Source organism: Mus pahari, chromosome 2, assembly GCF_900095145.1.
Source record: "Mus pahari chromosome 2, PAHARI_EIJ_v1.1, whole genome shotgun sequence".
Taxonomy (NCBI): domain Eukaryota; kingdom Metazoa; phylum Chordata; class Mammalia; order Rodentia; family Muridae; genus Mus; species Mus pahari.
The window spans coordinates 53,361,588-53,380,948 of record NC_034591.1 but is presented as its reverse complement, the minus strand read 5'-3'; the positions used below and the strand labels follow the sequence as shown (position 1 = coordinate 53,380,948).

At 44.1% G+C, this 19,361-nt stretch overlaps 1 protein-coding gene across 1 annotated transcript in view; it reads right to left on the bottom strand.

Annotated features, from left to right (window-relative positions):
• Positions 1–2,459: 2,459 nt before the first annotated feature.
• The window catches only part of Exoc4 (exocyst complex component 4), a 711,882-nt gene continuing 694,980 nt past the window's right edge, over positions 2,460–19,361 (bottom strand). Inside the window, exon 18 of the mRNA XM_021189789.2 lies at positions 2,460–4,520. Within this exon, the coding sequence (XP_021045448.1) occupies positions 4,283–4,520 (238 nt within the window). The 3' untranslated portion in view covers positions 2,460–4,282. The remainder of the gene's footprint in view (positions 4,521–19,361) is intronic.

Genomic DNA, 19,361 nt, shown 5'->3' with positions numbered 1-19,361 from the left:
ACAGAGGCCAGACAGGGTGTTGAATGCCTGGAGTTGGAGTTACAAGCAGTGATGGTGCGCCGCCTACCTGACACTCCAAAGCAGCAAGTCTTCTTAACCATTGAACTCTAAACCATTGGCCACTCAAAGCTTTGCATTTAAAAAGAAACATTTTCCTCTTTTGTTAAGATGTATTATTCCTTCTGTCACTAACATTTATTTTTAAATATTTATTGCATATATTAATTGTACATGGAGACTTTTCCATATACTTGGATGTACACTGAACATATTTCCCCCAGAATCCTTTACCCTCTGGTTAGTACCCTTTGTTCCTTAGGACGATTTGTCTCTTCTCTCATGTCATATACACATACATGACTTTATATAGCTATGTAAGATCTAGGACGTGGGCGTGGGTGGGTTGGGGAGCAGATGACAGCTTTGTTCTTTGTAGGGAGAGGACAATCTATCTTGTATCTAAGCAGTTCCTTTCCCCATTCCTTTTTTGTCGGGTACCTGGACTGGTTCCATACTTAGCTGCTGTGAACAGTGCTGCAGTAAACATGGCTGAACAAGTTCCTCTGTGTTGTGTGCTCTAGCCCTTCAGGTAGACACGTGGGAACGGCATGGCTGCCTCATGTGGTATGGCTATTTCCATTTTGAATTTCTAAATTTTGTAACTTTCTGAGAATTTCATAAAGGAGCACACTGTATTTATATCATCTCCGACCTTCCTCCTAATTCCTCTCACGTTCCTTCTCCTCCCCTTCTGGAACTCAGAACCTCTTCTGTGATTACTACTGTTACATATACACCCTAATGAGCCTGTTAGTTCTGCCTGTGTATACATGTCTTTAGGGCCGACCACTTTGACCAAATAACCTACAAAGGGGCTTGTTCCTGGAGACTGATTTCCCCCCTTATTGACCACTGATTGTATTTCTCATCAGGGCTAAGGCCTGTGATAGTTTCTCTCATGCACATTGGCATGTGAACTGCTGTTGTCATTATGTAGTCTTCACAGGCAGCCACAGTTTGAGTTCTTGGGGTTAGCATCCCTCTTATGCCTAGAAGATACCACCTTGAAGCCCCTCTCTAGTCCTCTTACAGATTTCCTGCTTCCTCTTCTGTGATGTTCCCCAAGACTTAGGTGTAGGGGTTGTGATGTAGGTAACCCAGCTAGGACTGGACACATGGTCACATTATCTGCATTTTGACCAGTCATGAGTCTATGCAGCAGCCTCTGTCTGCTTCAGAAAAGAAGGTTCTCGATGAGGGATGAGAGCTACATTTGGGAAAGCCTGTGGATACAGATACTGGGTATGGACAGGAGGTATTGGGCAAGGGACCAGGGACAGATACTTTGAGGAGCCTCATACTAATCTCAAAGTTTACATCCCTACCAGCAGTATAAGGCTTTCCTTTAGTCCACATCCACATCAACATTTGTGGCTATTCGCTTAAGAAACACTTCTGTGCAATGTTTGGTTGAGTCTGTAGAAGAGGAGCCAATGGCCGGCTATGTGGACTAGCCACGGGTCCATCTCATTTGCCCACATGTAAGAGGAGATGGTGAGCTTTGCTCACAGTGCCCTCCTGCTGAGACTTACTAGTATTTTTCTTCTTTACTCACAGCAGTACTTTTTAGGGGGAGGTTGTCATGGTAGAATACAGCTCTCGTGGCTGTATGTATGGCTGGTCTCTCTGTACTTATTCTAGTTCTTTCCAGTAATGATTGTGAATGACACGGAATCCTTCTCACAAAACTTTACCAAAGTAGGGCCCTACCCTGTAAAAACCTTCAGTGTCCCCTGGCTGGTGGCAGGTTCTGAGGTGGCTATGCCATCCCTCATTCCCACTCAGCCAACTACTAAATGTGTCATTGGCTTTGACCATTGGGAGAATAAATAGCAGTGAATCACCAAAGGCTTGTGCTTGAATGCCCAGACAAAAGCCCCTTTGACCCATTTCTGTGTAAAACTGGCGTTTTTGCCACTGTTGTGGCAAAGCAGAGATCCACTCTCATACACGCTCGGAACCGTGGGGAGGAAAGGGGAAGACAGACAAGGGCTGCTGGGAGACTGCAGCCATTACAGAGAAATTTCTAAACCAAGGTGGTCTACTCCGACAGCTCTCTGCCCTCCTGCCATCCCTGTTTCTGGGGGACTTAGGAGAACTTTGTTTGCAGCAGTGGCCTTCCCCACGACTGTCCCCTGTGTGCCTTCACTCTCTCCTCTGTCAGGATGGCAAGCTACACGGTTGCATAGCCCTCCTCCCTCTCGGAAGACACGGAAGGCCGTCCTGCAGCTTCTGGATGGCTCCCTGCCTTGCTGCCCGGCTCTGGCTTCCAGCTCAGCTTTGGCCGTGAACTTGCTGGCTTTCAAGTCTATATATCTCGCCCAAGCACATCAGCACTTAGTACACATTAGGTTCTTGGAAATGTTTTCGGAATAAAGGACATGAGAAAAACAACAAAGGGTATTTAAGCATCTCAAAGCAGTTTTTACTTTTTGGTTATTCCCATCCAGAGCAAAGTTGTTAGAAACAAGTGTGAAAAGTCCCTCCCTCGGGTCTGACAGTGACCTTGAGTGGCCAGTCCTCTGGCTCTTCTCCCCTTGTGTGGTCAAGAGGAATCCTTGTTGATAAACTGTTGCTTCCTGTGACCTAGGAACCTTGAATAGCAAGAGGACTTGGGGGCCTGGGGCAGGGCCTGGAGCACTGCAGGCACCCAAGTCAGGAAAGAGCAAGTCAAAAAACCCCAGCTTAGCAGCTGGCTGTGGTGGTGCATACCTTTAATCCCAAGGGGATCTCTGAGTTCAAGGCCAGGGCAGCCTGGTCTATATAGAGTGAGCTCAGGACAGAGAAATCCTGCCTCAAAAAACCAAAAACCAACAAACAGAAAAAGAGGCTCCAGAGGCAGCTGAGTGGGGAAATGTCCTGTCTCCCTGCTCTCAGCCAAGCAGACCTGAGCTGCATTGCTTTACAGAAAATATTGGTACTGCTTCAGTCCTCTCTCAATTTTTCAGTAGTTTCAATGTTTATTATAATAACAATTGATTTACTTTTTCATTGTCAAAATTTTTTAAAAATTATTTTTATTTTTGTGTGTCTGTGTACCTGGTGTGTGCATGTATTGATTTTGGTCAGTGTTTTAAAGACCTTGCTTATGTGGAATTATTTGAGTTATATTAATTGAGGTTGGAAGGCCCACTCTGACTGTGGGAGAGCCACTCAGTGGGCTGATTCCCTGGACTGCCTGAAAAGGAGGAAGCTGGCTGGACACAGCATCCACTGCTCTGCTCCATGCTTCTTGAATGCCTGATGCAGTGTGACCCCTGCCTCGGGCTCCTGCTGTCACCATTCCTGCTCTGATGGGCTGTACCTTGTGAGGTTAGTCAAATAAACCTTCTTTTCTTGAGGTGCTTGTGTCGAAGAGTGTTTTGTCACAGCAACAAGCCAAGTCACTAAGACAGTGTGCATGGGAGCATGAGGATGCCTCTTACAATTTACCCCGGATGGTGTGTGAGATGGAAGTTTTCCAACAGTGAGTCACCTTTCTCCCTCCCTACTAATTTTTAGCAATAGTTTTATGATGATTTTTCTTTTCTTACTTTGTGTATGAGTATTTTTGCCTGAATGTATGTCTGTGCACCGCGTGCATGCAGTACTAAGAGGGCCTCAGGTGAGATGAAGTTGAAGTTACACAGGGTTATGAGCTTTCATGTGTGGGTGTTGATCAACCAGTAACCTGCAGACAATCCTGCTCTTGCATGCAGTCTGTCCCAGGGTTGGGATGAAGGACTGCTAACTCCCAGCCTTACAGAGATCTGTTTTGGGCTGGGAAGGCAGCTGAGATGCACTTACTTGATTTTGGCAATGGAGACAAAGCAATGTGCATATACTTACCACACTAAATTATGAACTGACAAGGCTAAGACCAGAGAAAGCCCACTGGTAATACCACAGGCCTTATTAAGTATTTCAGGATGGTCCTAAAATTTAGGTGGCAGTCGGGCTTTCCTTCATTCCTTTCTCAGAGTCCAGCACCTTGACATGGCCTCCTCCCTGTCCCACCCTCATCCCTTGGGAATAGACTAAAGTGGTTGTTAGGCAAAACTTTCTGTACTGCAAACTTTCTTAGCATTCATATGGAAAAGCAAAACTAAAGAGAAAATAATCCACCGCCTACCCACTAAGCATCAGTGTAGACCGAGCACAGTCAGCTCAGGCTCTGCTGCATAGCTAGAGCCTGTGGCCATGCACACTGTGAGCCCCACCCACACCCAGCGAGGTGCAGCCATCACACAGTGGTTATTTTCTTGTCCTTGGTGGCTTGCTTGATGGCAGCCTGCTCACAGATGATCTCCTTGAGTCTCTGCAGCCTGGTGTTCTGCGTGGTCTGGTCCCCCACACCCGTCTGGCTTCGGTGCAGCAGGGTCAGGGCGTGGATGTACTCTAGCTCTGTGTACTTCACACCCTGGTCCACCACCAGGTTCAGGAGCTCATCGGCTGTGTTGTACAGCATCTCGTAGTACTGCCTGGGGGAGCAAGTGAGAGCAAATTCAGTGCTTCCGCCATCGGTACCTGCACTCTGTTATTGGTGTGTTAGTATGCTTACTTGCTTACTGATTACCTGGAAGGCAGGCTCTGTCCCATTCGACCCCTCACTCATGCACTACCTTATTGGAAACTCTGGGAAATATGGCTTTCTTCTCCTGGTAATGGGATAACCATGCTGCCTCCTTCTTAAGGTTGCTGTAAGTTTTAGCTAATTCACATAAAGCACTTAGAATGTAGTGCTTCATAAACATGAACTCTGACAACAGTTATGGTAATAGTAACCCAATAACAGTAATAATGGTATTAGGGCAGCTTTGTGTGCCCAGGGATTTGTAAAGGGACAGAAGAGGCATCCCAGAAGTAGGTCATCACCTTCCTTCCAGCTAGAAGCAAGCAGGAGATGTGAGCAGCAAAGCAACCCTCTACATTTCAGTGGCTTGCTCAGGAATCCCTATTCCTGCACATAGGGTCTTGAGTTTTTTTTCTTCTTCATCAGGAATATCTTGGGGGAAAAACAAAAAACAAAACAAAAAAACTCCTCAAAACCTCATATCTCATAGGAGAAGGAAGCCATCTTTGAGTATGGTAATGTATTTCTTTTCTCTCTCCCCTACTTCATTCATTCATTTATTCATTTGTTCATTCATTCATTCATTCACTTTAATCTGTATCGAAGTTCCCCCCTTACATGTCCCATCCCCTTCACCTCTGAGAAGGGGGAAGTCCCCCCTGGGTACCAACCCACCCTGGCATCTCAAGTCACTGCAGGACTAGGCACATCATCTCCCACTGAGGCCAGACAAGGCAGCCCAGTTAGGGGAACAGGATCTACAGGCAAGCAATGGAGTCAAGGAGATCCTTGACTCCAATTGTTGGGGGGCCCACATGAAGACCAGGCTGCACATGTGCTACATATATGTGTGGGGGTAGGGGCAGGCTAGGTCTAGCCCTTGTATGCTCTTAGGTTGGTGGTTTAGCCTCTGGGAGCCCCCAAGCGTCCAGGTTACTTGTCCATGTTGGTCCTCCTGTGGGGTTCCCATCCCCTCTGGGCTCCTCAATCTTTCTCTCAACTCTCCCACAAGACTTCCTCACCTCATTCTAATGTTTGGCTCTGGGTCTCTGCACCTGTTTTGGTCAACTGCTGGGTGGAGCCTTTCAGAGGACAGTTATGCTAGGCTCCTGTCTGCAAGCATAACAGAGTGGTTTGTGCAGAACTACTTAGGGGTCAAGAAGAGCGTGGAGTCTGGGGGTCTTACACCCTGGACTATAAATGTCAGAGGTTTCAAGCCAGGGTCTTTGGGAGGAGAGTAACTACTGAACCACTCCCACATCTAGGATGTTCAGGACCTAGAAGCAGAAGCTACTACTGCTACTATTACGGCGGTAAATGGTTTATGATACTTTTCACTGAGATTAAGCAAAATGAATTGGAGTTCTTTGCATTATGATATTGATATTTTCATCACTTATCTTAAAAAGCAACACGGAGCCCATCAACCCAGATGAAACTAGATTTCTTTTGAGAAGTCTGATGAAGTGTTTCCAGGGAGACAGCTGGTTTTCTACAGAGAATGCCATTCCTTGCTGGGAGTAAACAAGACAAAGAGGCCTGGAACTGCAGCCCTGGACCTTCTGTGGTGATGAGTGACAGAGGGCGCAGAATTTAAGTACTTAATGTTTCAATATCTTCTGTGCATTGACGGCCTGTATAAACCCCCAAATGACATTCTAAAGGCAACAGGGAGACTAAAGGAGTTCTCAAGGGCCTCAGACGACAGTGCACCAGAATTGCAAAGCTGAGTTATTAAACAAAATTGACAGGTAACTGATGGCATATTTTCTATGGTTAGGGGCAATTCCCCTATAACCATGATGATACATTAGATCATAAAGAAACATAAATATTTAAAGACAGAATGAAATGCATTTATCTTTGAGAAAGCTACCTTACCCGGTAGCGAGGTCTAATAAACGTGTAGAATGACTGACGTGGGGTGGGAAGGCGCTACGGATGCCCCAAGGAGAGAGAGGGAAAATGCCCCAAACTACGAAAGGAAAATGAGCCTCCATGATAAACACTGACAGACTGAAGTAAAATCACGGAATCCAACAGGAATAAATAATTGATGGGTATGCACTGAGACTTCAGGAAAATAAAAGCATGGTTTTTATCATCAAGCATTAAAACAGCAGCCATAGCTTCCAGGGTACCCCAGCTTACAGCAGATGGCATTGTACGTGGCTGCCTGTGTTGCATTAGTGAACACACATGTGCTTTAGATGTTTTCCAGCTCAGGCCTTGTTGAGGGAGTTTCTTTATAAGGACCCCCTAACATTTAGAGGCTGGCTGCTAGCTGTGGACTGAGTAGCTTGTACTGAGGACAAAAGGAGTTTGGCTTCATCTTCGAATGCGAGTGGACCATTCTATGACCAAGTGTGTGCCTGCCCATGGTTCCCCTTGCCCTCTGCTGTGAGTCTTTTGGTAGCATTTCCCAAAGTATCATGAGTAGACAGAGTGTCTCAGTGACCTTCCTCATTCTGTAATTAAACATTACGACCAAAAGTGACTTGTGGAGGAAGACTTGATTCTAGCATATGGTTCTGGCGTGAAGCCACACTACATTTTCAGTGCAAGCAGTCCAGCACATGTGTATATACAAATTGATTGAACTTTTTGCTTTTAGTATTAGGATCTTCTGACTTCTCTTTGAGAGCTTTCTGTACATTTTACACACAGGGGGCAGGAAGAGCTTTGGTTGACACCTGCCCCCTCTCAATCTGGCATGCCCAGTTCATGTCTCAATCTGGCATGCCCAGTTCATGTCTCAATCTGGCATGCCCAGTTCATGTCTCCATGTAACTGAGGTTACTGCAAATGGTGTTAGGTTTCCTGGAGGACAGTCGAGGGAAGAATGACCCCCAAAGCCATTTCTTCCACCCATGGCAATTTCTCCTGGGCTACAGCCCTTCATAGCAGGCCTGTGTGCAGGTTACACACAGGCAGGCCCTCTGGGGGCTGGCCTGAATGCATGGGTTCCATGGCTATACCTTTACCATCTGCCTTGTTTTACTCGGCGGACTTCAGAGTCCAAGGTTCTAACTGGTTTTTAAGTAGGTAGCCTGGGTGTCTAGGGGCATTAGTGCCAGTACCCCCAGTCTGAAATCCTTATAAAATAACACAGTATTTGCATAAAACTTATATAGTCCTCCTTTGCATTTTAATCTTTTATTTTATTTTATTTTTTTAATCTTTTATTTTTTGAGACAGGCTCTCACTATGTAGCTCTCTCTGGCAGTCCTGGAACTCACTCTGTAAACCAGACTGACCTTGAATTTACAGAGATCTGTCTGCTTCTGCCTCTCAAGTGCTGGGACTAAGGTCGTGTGCCACCATGCCTGGCTCTTCCATATATTTTAAAATCATGTCTAGATTATGTAAAATATTCAGCACCATTTGAACACAATGCTATACTACAGTGTTGTGGGAATAATGATAATAACAAAGTCTGCACATATTTTTTTCCTGAATTCTTTGGATCTTTGGTTGGTTAAAACCATAGAAGGCAGAATCTATGGTAAAAACCTGTGCATAGATATGGCTAATATATGCAGCTATGAGCTCCTGCTGTGTTTTGGGACTGTATTTACTGTAGTAATAGTTAGCAATATTAACTTGTAGATTCATCTGTGTATTCAACCATCTGAGATAGGTATCAACATTCACACTGTCCATAGAAGCAGCTCTGCTGTAGAACATGAGTGATTTGCCTTGGTTCTCAGACTAAAGGATTTCAAGACCTAAATGTCTTCCAAAGCCAAGGTACCAGAGAATGAAAGTGTAAACAGCAAAGGTACTAAATGCAAATACTGTCTGAGTCCATCTGGCTGTGCTTTAGTATAACCGAACAGAACTCTCAGACTAACTCACCCCAGCTCCATCTTCTGCTGAAGTGAAAGCCTGCCCTGTGGTATTCACACTTGGTTTAGACAAACCTCACAGTTATGGTCGAATAGCTCCCTATAGACCCGAAAGGCAGGGCTCCAAACTTAAACTTTAGCTCCTAACTTTTTCATTTTGTTACCTACTTTAGTTTTCCCTGTTTGTCTGTCCAAGGTGGTAATGGATGAGGTAAGTGTTCTTTTTAAAAGTTGGTTGCCTTTCTGATTTATTACTTCCTTGAAGAGGGGGTAATCATGTGTTCTCCGTGTGGTGCTTTAGGAAGGGGAATTCTCACACATTGGTGGGAATGGAAATTAGTACAGCCATTATAGAAGAAGTAGATATAGAGTAGATATAGAGAGTTAAGACACACAGAACTCTCATATGACCCAGCAGCCCCACTCTGGTCTCCATATCCAAGGGAAATAAGGTCATTATATCAAATAGATACTTGCATTTTCTTCTTTGTTGCAGGACAGTTCACAATAGCCAAGACACAGAATTAATTACAGTGCTTATCACTGAATGTCTGAATAAGGAAACTATGGTGTGTGTGTACCTTACAGGCTGTTACACAAGGAAGAATGAGGTCCTGGTATGAAAAACTGACCTGAATCTAACAATATTTGAAATGGCTCACCAGGTAAAAAGGTGCTTGCTTCCAACCATAGTGACTAGAGTTGAATTCCTGGGACTTATGTGGTGGAAAGAAAGAACTGGCTTTGACTACCACATGCTCACTGTGGCTACGTGTGTGCCTGCAGGTTGGATACTGCTTTGCTAAAACGTTTAGAACCAGAAGTGTTTTGCTTTAGTTGATTTCATTTTGGGACTATATGCACATATAGTGAGATATCTTGGCAACTGTACTGAAGTCTAAATGAATGATTCCTACACATCTGCTATGTGGAGCTTGGCCTGAGGTCTCTCCAAAAGTCTTTTGGGTAAGAAGGCTTTGTCCTCTAGATGGCAGCACTGGGAGTGGTGGGCTCTTGTGTCAGGTTCTTGTGTCAGGTTCGCGGGCCCCTGGTGGTGCAGCCCTCTGAAGGGACTGCTGTTCTGGAAAGAGGCTACCATCATGAGTGATGGATCGGGGGTAGCCCTTACCATTGATGAGAGTACGAAGGCACAGTGTATTTGAACTTGTAAAATGAAGCTCTTGTCCTCAAGAGTAATGTGCCTCAAGTATTTCATTATGGTAACAAAAAGCTGGCTCTTACAACCCCTTATGCGGAAGGAGAGTTTGTGCAGTATTTTAGCTGGCATGCAGTTTGACTGCAAGTCCTTGTATGAAGTCAGAGGAGGCATTTTCCACTGTGGCATCGGGCTAGCACACAAAAGATTGGGGAGGTTAGAACATTTTAGGTTTCAGATTTCAGATTAGGGTGGTTTAACCTACAACTGGATACCTGAAGCACTTTAATGAAGACCCAGTAGTAAAGGGCAACTAAATGATCAGGTAAAACACTCAATTCTTGTTTTCTCCACCTCCTTAATGGTACATACAGTAATAAACATGGAAATGGGAAGAAAGAGGAGAAAGGAACTGGTTAATCATCTGTATATACCTGAGGGGCACCTGCAGAGCGGAGACTCGGCTAGGGAAGGAGATAGCTAAGTCCGGATTCTGCTTGTCTTGCACGCCATCTTAACTGGCCGTGTGCCTTTTGACAAGTGCTGTCATTTACCTGGATACTGGCTTCCTGTGATGACCTGAGGGGCCCTAGAAGTGCTCTTAGGCACTGGGGGTAGCTTTGGAGTTTTACCCTGGTATCAAGTCCCCTGACTTGATCCTTTCACATCATGCAGCTGCCATCGCTCACTGATACTAACTGTTGCCAAGCAAAGCCAGGCAAGCGAATTAGCAATTGATCTGCAGACACTATGAACAAGTATAATCTTAGCCCAGATACTTTCCAGACCGATAATAAAGCAGATGATAATCCTGTGTATCAGAGAATAAATTGGTGTATTAAAATATAATATAATTGTCCTTATTTGTCTTCTCCTTCAAAAAGCTTAGAGTTTATTACAAACATGATTGAAAATTTTAATTTGAAATGCAGCAGAGTTCTTTCCCTTTCAGGAATGAGAAGAGGCTAAGTCTCAGGCAGCTGATGGCGGGTTCGGATGAGTATTTTACGTTGGGATGGGTTTAATACTTTTAGCAGATTACACTGGTTTCTGTTATGGGCAGGCTGCTGCAGAATGGATCTTAGAAAAGATTTTGCCCATATTCCCCCACTGATGACACAGATAACCATTCCATAGGTAGGCATGGTGTGGAGTTTTGTGTTTTCAAGGCTTGCTTTGTCTTTTTGGTGGCTCAGATACTTACCTTCCTTCCTTCCTTCCTTCCTTCCTTCCTTCCTTCCTTCCTTCCTTCCTTCCTTTCTTTCTTTTTTTTCCTCGCCACATTCATCAATGTTGAAATGACTGAGAATTTAGCTCAGGGGTAGAGCACTTCCTGAAGTGTGAGACCTGAAGCCAGACCCCAAGGCACCCCAAAGTTGGGGGAGGAGGGCAGACAAGCAGTTACTTATCATCCTTATGGAATGAGCACACTTTCACAATTCTGGTGTGTCGCTCCTGAAGACTTCAAAAGTCCAAGCCAGCTGTGTGCCTCCCTCCCCCGCCCCCCCAGGACTGTAGCTCTCTCTGTCCTTCTGCTGGGCAGCTGCAGCCAGAGCCTGGCTTCATTTCCCTTCAGAAAGTACAGTTGCTTAAAACAAAGGAATCCCACTGATGCCAGTCCATCAGTGATCAGGGATGAGTCCATCCCTGAGATGAAGGCAGCACTCCTGTTACGGTCACTGAGAGTGGAGAGAATGTCGCCTGTGCTCTTAGTTGGCAACTCTGTCCTCGTTCCACTTTTGGAATACATTCTAAATTTAAAAATATCTAAGGTTGAAATTTCCACCCCAACAATTAAGGATTTATATGTCACTCTCCACTATATCAGATAATTTTTAAAATTAAAGGTTTCCACAACAGGACTAGAGGCCAATTTGTATTTTACATTCAGTACAATTAAAACTGTGTCTCTTTGGTCTAGTCCTGCCTTTGGTCAAAGCCTGTTTATATGAATAATTATTTACTACATTAAGAAGTCAGCTCAAGTCCTTCTCCCATTCTGAAGGTTTTAATAAATATTGATCAGGACCATTTTTTGTTTGCACTTGCCAAAGCAATTCTGATGGATTCATCATCTGATGTTATCAAATAATGAAATATGAAAGAGTGAATAGAATTACCCTCTTGTTCTGTGATTTTTTATTTAGGCCTTCATTTTACTTTCATAATTGTGTTTGTCTCATACTTCTGTAAATGTTCTTTTGATTACCAAAAGGTGAGCCTGGGTTAAGAAGAGCTGTGCTACGCTGAATAGCAGTTTAGAGTCTTTTCAATTAAAATAGTTTATCGGATAGCACTTTGGAGAGTTTTCAATTTTAAAAAATAATTTATCTGATATCACAGTGTGAAAAAAAGGCACATCGTATATTGCCCTCTGGCAGTAACAAAGCCTCAGATTGTTTACTAATTAGTAAGAAAATCTTAAATTATATATTATCTATATTTCACAGACTAGAAATCTGGAGGCAAGTGCTGGTGTAAGCTGAAAAATAATTCAGAGGCCCTGTGGCTCTTTCATCTTTAAGTAAAGCAAAGGAAACAATAAGTTTTCAATAGATAACACCAAGTGCTGCTTCAAAGGGAGGCCTGACCTTGTTAACAATGCAGAGCCAGCCAGGAATACCACAGGTGACAACTCCCCGTGGAAGGCATGCTCCTTAGCCTCAAGAGGTTCTTGTATTTGCTCTTTAGAAATAACATCTCGTCCAGGCCAAGGGCAAAGGTGTCCATGGCAGAAGTCAAATGTTTAAATGTAAAGCCAAGCCAGGCCAGGGTTGCAGACTCCCCATTGGCCCAGGACATTCCTCGTGTATTGACACTTGGGGAATGCTAGAAGAGTAAGGGGGCCATGGACATGAGACAAAAACCAGGGCTTGGTGCTAAGAATGGCTAGTGTTGAGGATGGGATGAGACGGTGAATGGGTTAACAAGGCATGGTTTCTGCACCTACCCACCCATCTGTCCACTCACCTACTTCCCTACTGTGGTGCTGGGAACCGAACCTAGAGCCTCACATGCATTCTGGGCAAGGACTGTACTGCTGGGCCCTGTATACCAACCTTGGCTTCTGCATTAATAATGTGGAGAGTCTGTCTATCTGGAAATGTTTCAGAACAAAGATCTGTGGAATTGCATGGAATCGCTTGGCTTTGCTTGGAAACCACTCATTAGGACTTTGTGCTGAAGAGACCGAGGTGATGGCTAGATTATAGCTGCTGACAGTTATGGCAATTCCATTCCACCACACAACTGTGGAGACAGTCCAGTGAGGGTGAGGAAGTGGTTTACGAAAACCCATTCTCTCTCTCTGCTACCCAGGCAGCATGTGTTGGACTCTCATGTGGCACTCGCTCAGCCTTTCCTTTCTATCTAGAGATCTCAACACTTGTCAATATTGTTAGGGGACTTCTCCACTTAGTACGAACAAAGACCATATATTTCATGATTAAAAAGTAAAAGGTTGGCAGGTGGGTCTGGTGGCACACACCTGTAATTGCCTACTTGCAAGGTAGAGGCAGGAAGATCAGTAGTTCTGACTTATGAGACTATCTAAAACACACACACACACATACACACACACACACACACACACACACACACGCATACATTGAGATAGAGAGATATGAGAGAAAGAGAGAGAGAGAGAGAGAGAGAGAGAGAGAGAGAGAGAGAGAGTTAGTTGCTAGAGGAAACCCAGCCCCCTCTGAAATCCAGGATTATTTGAGAAGTGTAAGCATATGCAAATCACCAGGTCCCAATAGCAAACACTTGAGGGTGTATTAACTAAATGCTTAGGTTATTTATGAAGGAGAGAAAACCTAAATAAACCAAAGCTACAAAATGGGCCACCTGAGATTCAAGGACATGTGACTCAGGATGGATGTCAATTAGGAAAGTAATGGAGTAAAGAGGACGGAGCTAATGGGAGTGTGTACAGTATCCAGCAGGGCTTAATTAAAGACTCGAAGACTCTGACATACGTGATGGATAGCTGTGGGAACTGTGAATTTGGTGGGTGAAAAGACCACTGTGGGTGATACATATTTGGCTGTCAGCAAACTGTTTGATATAATAAGTCTAAAAGTTGTAGCTAGCAAAATGCATTTATTCTGAATGGCTACCCCTGACAGGACACAGGCAGAAAGCCCAACAAAGGGTAATGCTAAATGCAAGACAACAACTTCAGAGAAGGAAGCACCTATGGAATACTCAGGACACTGGCTTTACAACTGATCTCACTTAATGCCTTAATTAGTGTGCAGCATGATAAGGGAGCAGTGGAAAGGGCAAATGTTAGTAAATTGGGCAGGGCTGTGGATAGCAATAAAGAAGGAGAAATACCATAATGGTCTCTATAGAATTTAGAACGAATCATGACAAAAGGAAGTCCATCTTAGAAAGGCCCACATGACCATGGCAGGAGGACCTTTTACCTCAAAGGTTGGGAGGAAGTGAGAGCAGCCCTGGAAACCAGTGTGGCCATGGCTGTGGGGAGCCCAGGGCTATAAACACAAGGACCAGTTTTAGGGCAGAGAAGCAATGGCAACTTTTCTTTGATGCACTTCATAGCTCTATTTCATTTTGTACCATAAGCCAAGTAAAAAAAGCTCAGAAAGGAACATCAAATGGGAGCAAAGGGACAAAGGGTTGGGGAATCAATTAAAAGAGATTTTAGTTCAGTTTCTGTTCAAATGTCAGCCTACGTACGAATAAGCTAGGTTTCTTCTCTCTGGCCTCATTCTCACCAAAATATATGTTAGTACACATTTTCCCATCTTTGGTTTATACATACAGAGAACAGCAGCCTGGGTTTGTCCGACTTTGGATGAATACTGTGGGAACAGTTGTTAGTCTTTCTGATACTACTTTCTTTCTTCTCAGAAACAGTAACGTGCACTGAGATGATTAAGATCACAAGCTGGACCATCGGGTTGCACAAGCATTTATACAGAAATCTGAATACAGGATCCTCCATCATTCCCTACTGGAGTACAAAGGAGGTGTAGAGGGGGAAGGAGGGAAAAAGCAGCTAGCCAGGAAGCTGGTGCCAGATGTGAGAGAGAGATCTGAGGGTCATATAAAGAACAGTCCTAGAGAGGGGAAGGGATGTGAGGAGACAAATGTAAAGACTGAGTATCTTTTAGCTTGTCTACATTATTGCAGTAGTTACGATCTACTAGTATCAGAACTTAATAAAAGAAGAGATTTCAGCATCCCTAAACAGAAAGGAAAAAGAATATCTCCACAAAAGGCTAAATACTTCCCCTTATGAGAAACTCACTAATTCACTACTTATCATTAGTTTCCTGACTTCTGTGGACACTGTCTAGCTTCAGGTATCCATGCCCAGGTGGCTTGAGGCTAAGCCTGTGTAGTAACGATGGAGAATCTCAAGACAGAAGGTTTTAGAAAGAAGTCAACCTGTCTCAGAGGCCTCTTCGGCTACAGCAAGGGTGGGACTCCTAAGAGAAAGCCTCAGACCTTTGATGACAGTTTCTCTCTGTCAGTCAGGTCAGATCAGCCTTCTGGAAGCTTCTTCACAGCTTTAAGTCCTTAAACTTAGAGCTCAACAAAATCAAGCTCCAAGAAAGAGAAGGGTACTGGTGCCTCAGCAGAGACTACTGTCACTGATATCTTGCATTCCTGGGCACAAGACATGCTTGACTGTGTCAGGACACAGTAAGCTGGTAGGAAGAACACAGGAAACAGAAGGCTATCTTTTCTCATAGGTCCCTTCTACCCAGCATCTCAACTGATCTTGCTAAAATGTGTGTGAGGGACAGTTGTCATTCACAGAGCATAAATGAGGAATTCTCGCTGACAACCATGTGAGGAAGCTTTAACCTGAACTTGGTGGATGTGGTGACTAGAGTGAAAAATGTCCCTCAGAGGCTCATGTATTTAAATATCTAGTTCCCAGCTGTTGGGGGAGGTTATGGGACTTTTAGGAAGTAGGGCCTAGCTGGAGAGCGTTCAGTGCTTGGTGTGAGCTCTGAGAATTTGTAGCCTTGTCCCACTTCCAGTTTACTCCCTCTGCTCCTGGTGTGCTGATGAATGGGTTCAGTCTGCCACACTGTCCCTGCCATTATGGATGCTAACCCTCTGGAACTGAAAGCCAGAATAAACTCTTTCTTCCCTACTTGGTCAGAAAGTAACTGATACAGTGAATAAGTAATGGGACAGAGGTGAAAGTTTCAGTTAGCCAGAATCCATCCAAACCCTCCTGCATTGGCTAGTTTTATGTCAACTTGACACAAGCTAGTCATCAGTGAGGAAGGAGCCTCAGTTGAGAAAATGCATCCCTAAGATTTGGCTCCAAGGCATTTTCTTAATTAGTCACTATGGGTGGTGTCATCCCTGGGCTGGTGGTCCTGAGTTCTATAAGAAAGCAGGCTGAGCAAACCATGAGGAGCAAGCCAGCAAGCAGCACTGCTCCATGGCCTGCTTGAGTTCCTGTCCTGACTTCCTTTAACGATAAACAATGTGGAAACACAAGCCAAATAACCCCCTTTCTCTCTAAATTTCTATGCTCATGGTGTTTTATTACAGCAAAAGGAACTCTAACTAAGACACCTCCAGAGTTTCTACTGAAGCTCTGGAAACTGAGGAAGCATTTCACAGCAAAGGTGGATGCTGGAGTTTTGGTGTAGACACTGGATACAGTGTCTGGAAGGAAACAAAATACAGCACATAAGATTAGCCAAAGGAAAATACATTTCAGAGTCCTGGGTGGGCTAGGCGGCTAGGCTGTAACTCTTTGAGGAGTAGAATGACGATTTTTTTTTAAAAGGCCTTTTTTTTTTTTTTTTTTTTTTTTTTTTTAACAAAAAGACTAACACCAGGATTTTTCATAGACTCTCTTAAGTCTAGATATAAAGGGCTGTGAAGGCAGAAAGTGTAATAGCATTTGCCCTCCTTCTGTAGAAAGAGGCCAACTGTGAGAAAGTGTGAACAATCTGTATGCCTCTATGCCTCTGTTTACCTGCTTCATGCTAGCCCTAGGATACACCCAGTATTTTTTTTTCAAAGACTAAAAATAATTTAAAAATAAAATCTTAGTTTAAGAAATGACTTATTAGTAGTGAAGAGCAAGCAAGGCATGGAGTTTCATACAAGAAATAACATTTTATTGGAGTTAAAGACTAACACGGTAGCAAGGCAGGTGAGGAAGCTTCAGAGAGGCCAGCACGAGGTTACATGTAGCGCTGTCTGTCCAGGTTCCCCTCTGGTGCTGGCACACATGATCCAGGAGGGAAGTTAATGGTTAGCCTGCCTATCACAATATGATGTGAAGAGATGATGTGAAGAGATCTCGGGTGTCTGGAAGGAAAGTTGGGGCAAAAGCAAGGAGGTAACACAAAGGCTGGGCAGCTGCTCAGAACATCAGACAGGACATGAGTCTGTGTATGGAGAGTTGGGGTGTTTACCAAGAGTGACTTTATTTCCCCTGGGCACCAATGGTAATGAAAGGAGGGAACTCAGGGGCAAGGCCAGGACGCGCTTGCTGAGGGACAGGCAGAAGGGCTTGACTGCTATGCCCTGTATGTGGCTGTACACAGAACAAACAGAAGAGCACTGAGCAAAACAGAAATGCCTGGTTTGGGATGCCTAGGAAGGGCCAAAAAGGAGGCTTCTTGGGGGTAATTTGGTGTTCAGTACTTTTATCCTGATGATGCTCACCAGGAGACATTCACATCCCAAGATATAATCAAGCGGTGTACTTCAGCTGTGTGGGTTCTACTCATGTATGTTATATTACCATAAAAACACAGTACCAGGGGCCTGGCTTAGTGGTAGAGCACCTGCTTAACATACCGGAGGCCAAGGGTTCACTCTTTAGCACCAGACAGCAACAACCAACCAAACAGACAAACTCTGCAACAACAAAAAACACAATTCGAAGCATGGTTGCACATGCCTCTAATCTTAGTACATGGAAGCATTAGGAGATGAAAGTCATCCTTGGCTACATTGCAAGTTCAAGGCCAGCCTGGGTTATATCAGGAGGCCTTGCCTCAATCCTCCCACACCCCCCCCAAAAAAAACCCCACAATCAGCCAAACACAAACACAAAAACAAACACAGGGCTTGGGGCATCACTCAGGTTAGAGTGCTTGCCTAGTACACGAGGCCACCATCTATCTCCAACTCTGCAAAATCTAAAATAAGAACAAAGCCCACATTAGCTTCTTACTCCCTATGCTCTACCCCTCAAATAAACAACAACAGAAAACAAAGAAAAGAGATAGGTCAGGGGTTGGGGTGGGTCCCTGGATACATATTTTAACTGTCAGTTTCATACTGTAACTTTAAGAAATGCTAATGTTTGAACTTTGAAAGTGCAATGCTAATTGAAAGAAGCTAGCTGTAAAAGACTACTTATTGCATAATTCCATTTATATGATATGTCCAGAGGAGACAGAAAGTAATTAGTGGTTGCCAGGGGTAGGGCTTGCAGAGGAATGAGGAGTGATTGCTAATGGATACAAGGTTTCTTTGTGGGGCAATGAAAATATTCTAAAATTAGCCAGTGATGATGGTTGTACAACTCTAGCTACACTAAAAACCAGTGAATTGCACACTTTAAAAGGGTTAATATTTATGGCATGTAAATTATTACTCAATAAAGCTATTACAAAAATGCAAATTTTATGAACTACAACCCTGACTTAAGTACACAGAAGACATTAGTCCACAGCCAATACTGCTGCGAGCATTTACCCATTAATCAGGACATTGGCTGCAGTTCAGAGCTTCCCTTTGGTAATTGCAGCTAAGATCTCCCAAACTGACAGATGTGGAAACACTTTTACTAAGTGCCCCTGAAATGCACAAAAGCCATTTCTCAGGACTCCACACTTCCATAGGTTAAGTGACTGGTACCCTTTTGTACTGTTCTCAGGAAATACTGTTCTCAAGAAAACTTTATAGTAACAAATAATGGCTCACCCTTATTAGAAAAATGGGTGTGAACTGTGACAGTTCTCCATGTATAATTACAGAGTAATAGAAACATAATTGAGCCAAAGATTCACTAATGATTGTGTTAATGTTCATTATTAAGAAGGACATTAATTAAGGGGAGCAATTAGCATCTGGCAGTTACTCCTGAGGTACTCTTTGCAGGCACACCTGACTTAGCCAAAGCTCATACGGGCCAGCTACCTGCCTAAGGTCACCTGGTAAAAATGAGCACTGAGACTGAATCTTCTCTATCAAGACTGAATTTTGATAACAAAACAACATGCTAGCCCGACTACATAGTGCATTCTACTTAAACTATTTGAGCTGACTTACGTGGAATGGGAATCAAAAGTAAGGAGACAAAACCCACACTTCCATAGCAGGAGAATCTCTGTGGTCTCCTTTGTGGCAGCCCTGTGGGAAGCTGTAAGGTGAGGTGGGAGTGCACACGCCTACCAAGTATGTATTAAGGATGCTGGTGGCTGCTACGGTGCGAGTGTGGTGCCACTGTCAGTTTACAGAGACATGTCTTGTAGCTAGCTACCTGGCCGTTGGCACAGATAAACTGTGGATCCTCACTTATAGCCAGGATCCAGGAGTCTTTATAGTTGCATTGAGACTATAGTAGGAGGAAGATGGAGGACAGGGCTGCCTGAGGTCTCAGAGGTTATAGATTTAAAAAGTTAAAAATGTGTATGCCTATGTCTTTGTCTGCATGTATGCACTATGTACAAGCCCGTGCTTGAAGAGGCCAAAAGAGGGCCCAGAACTGCCTGGAACT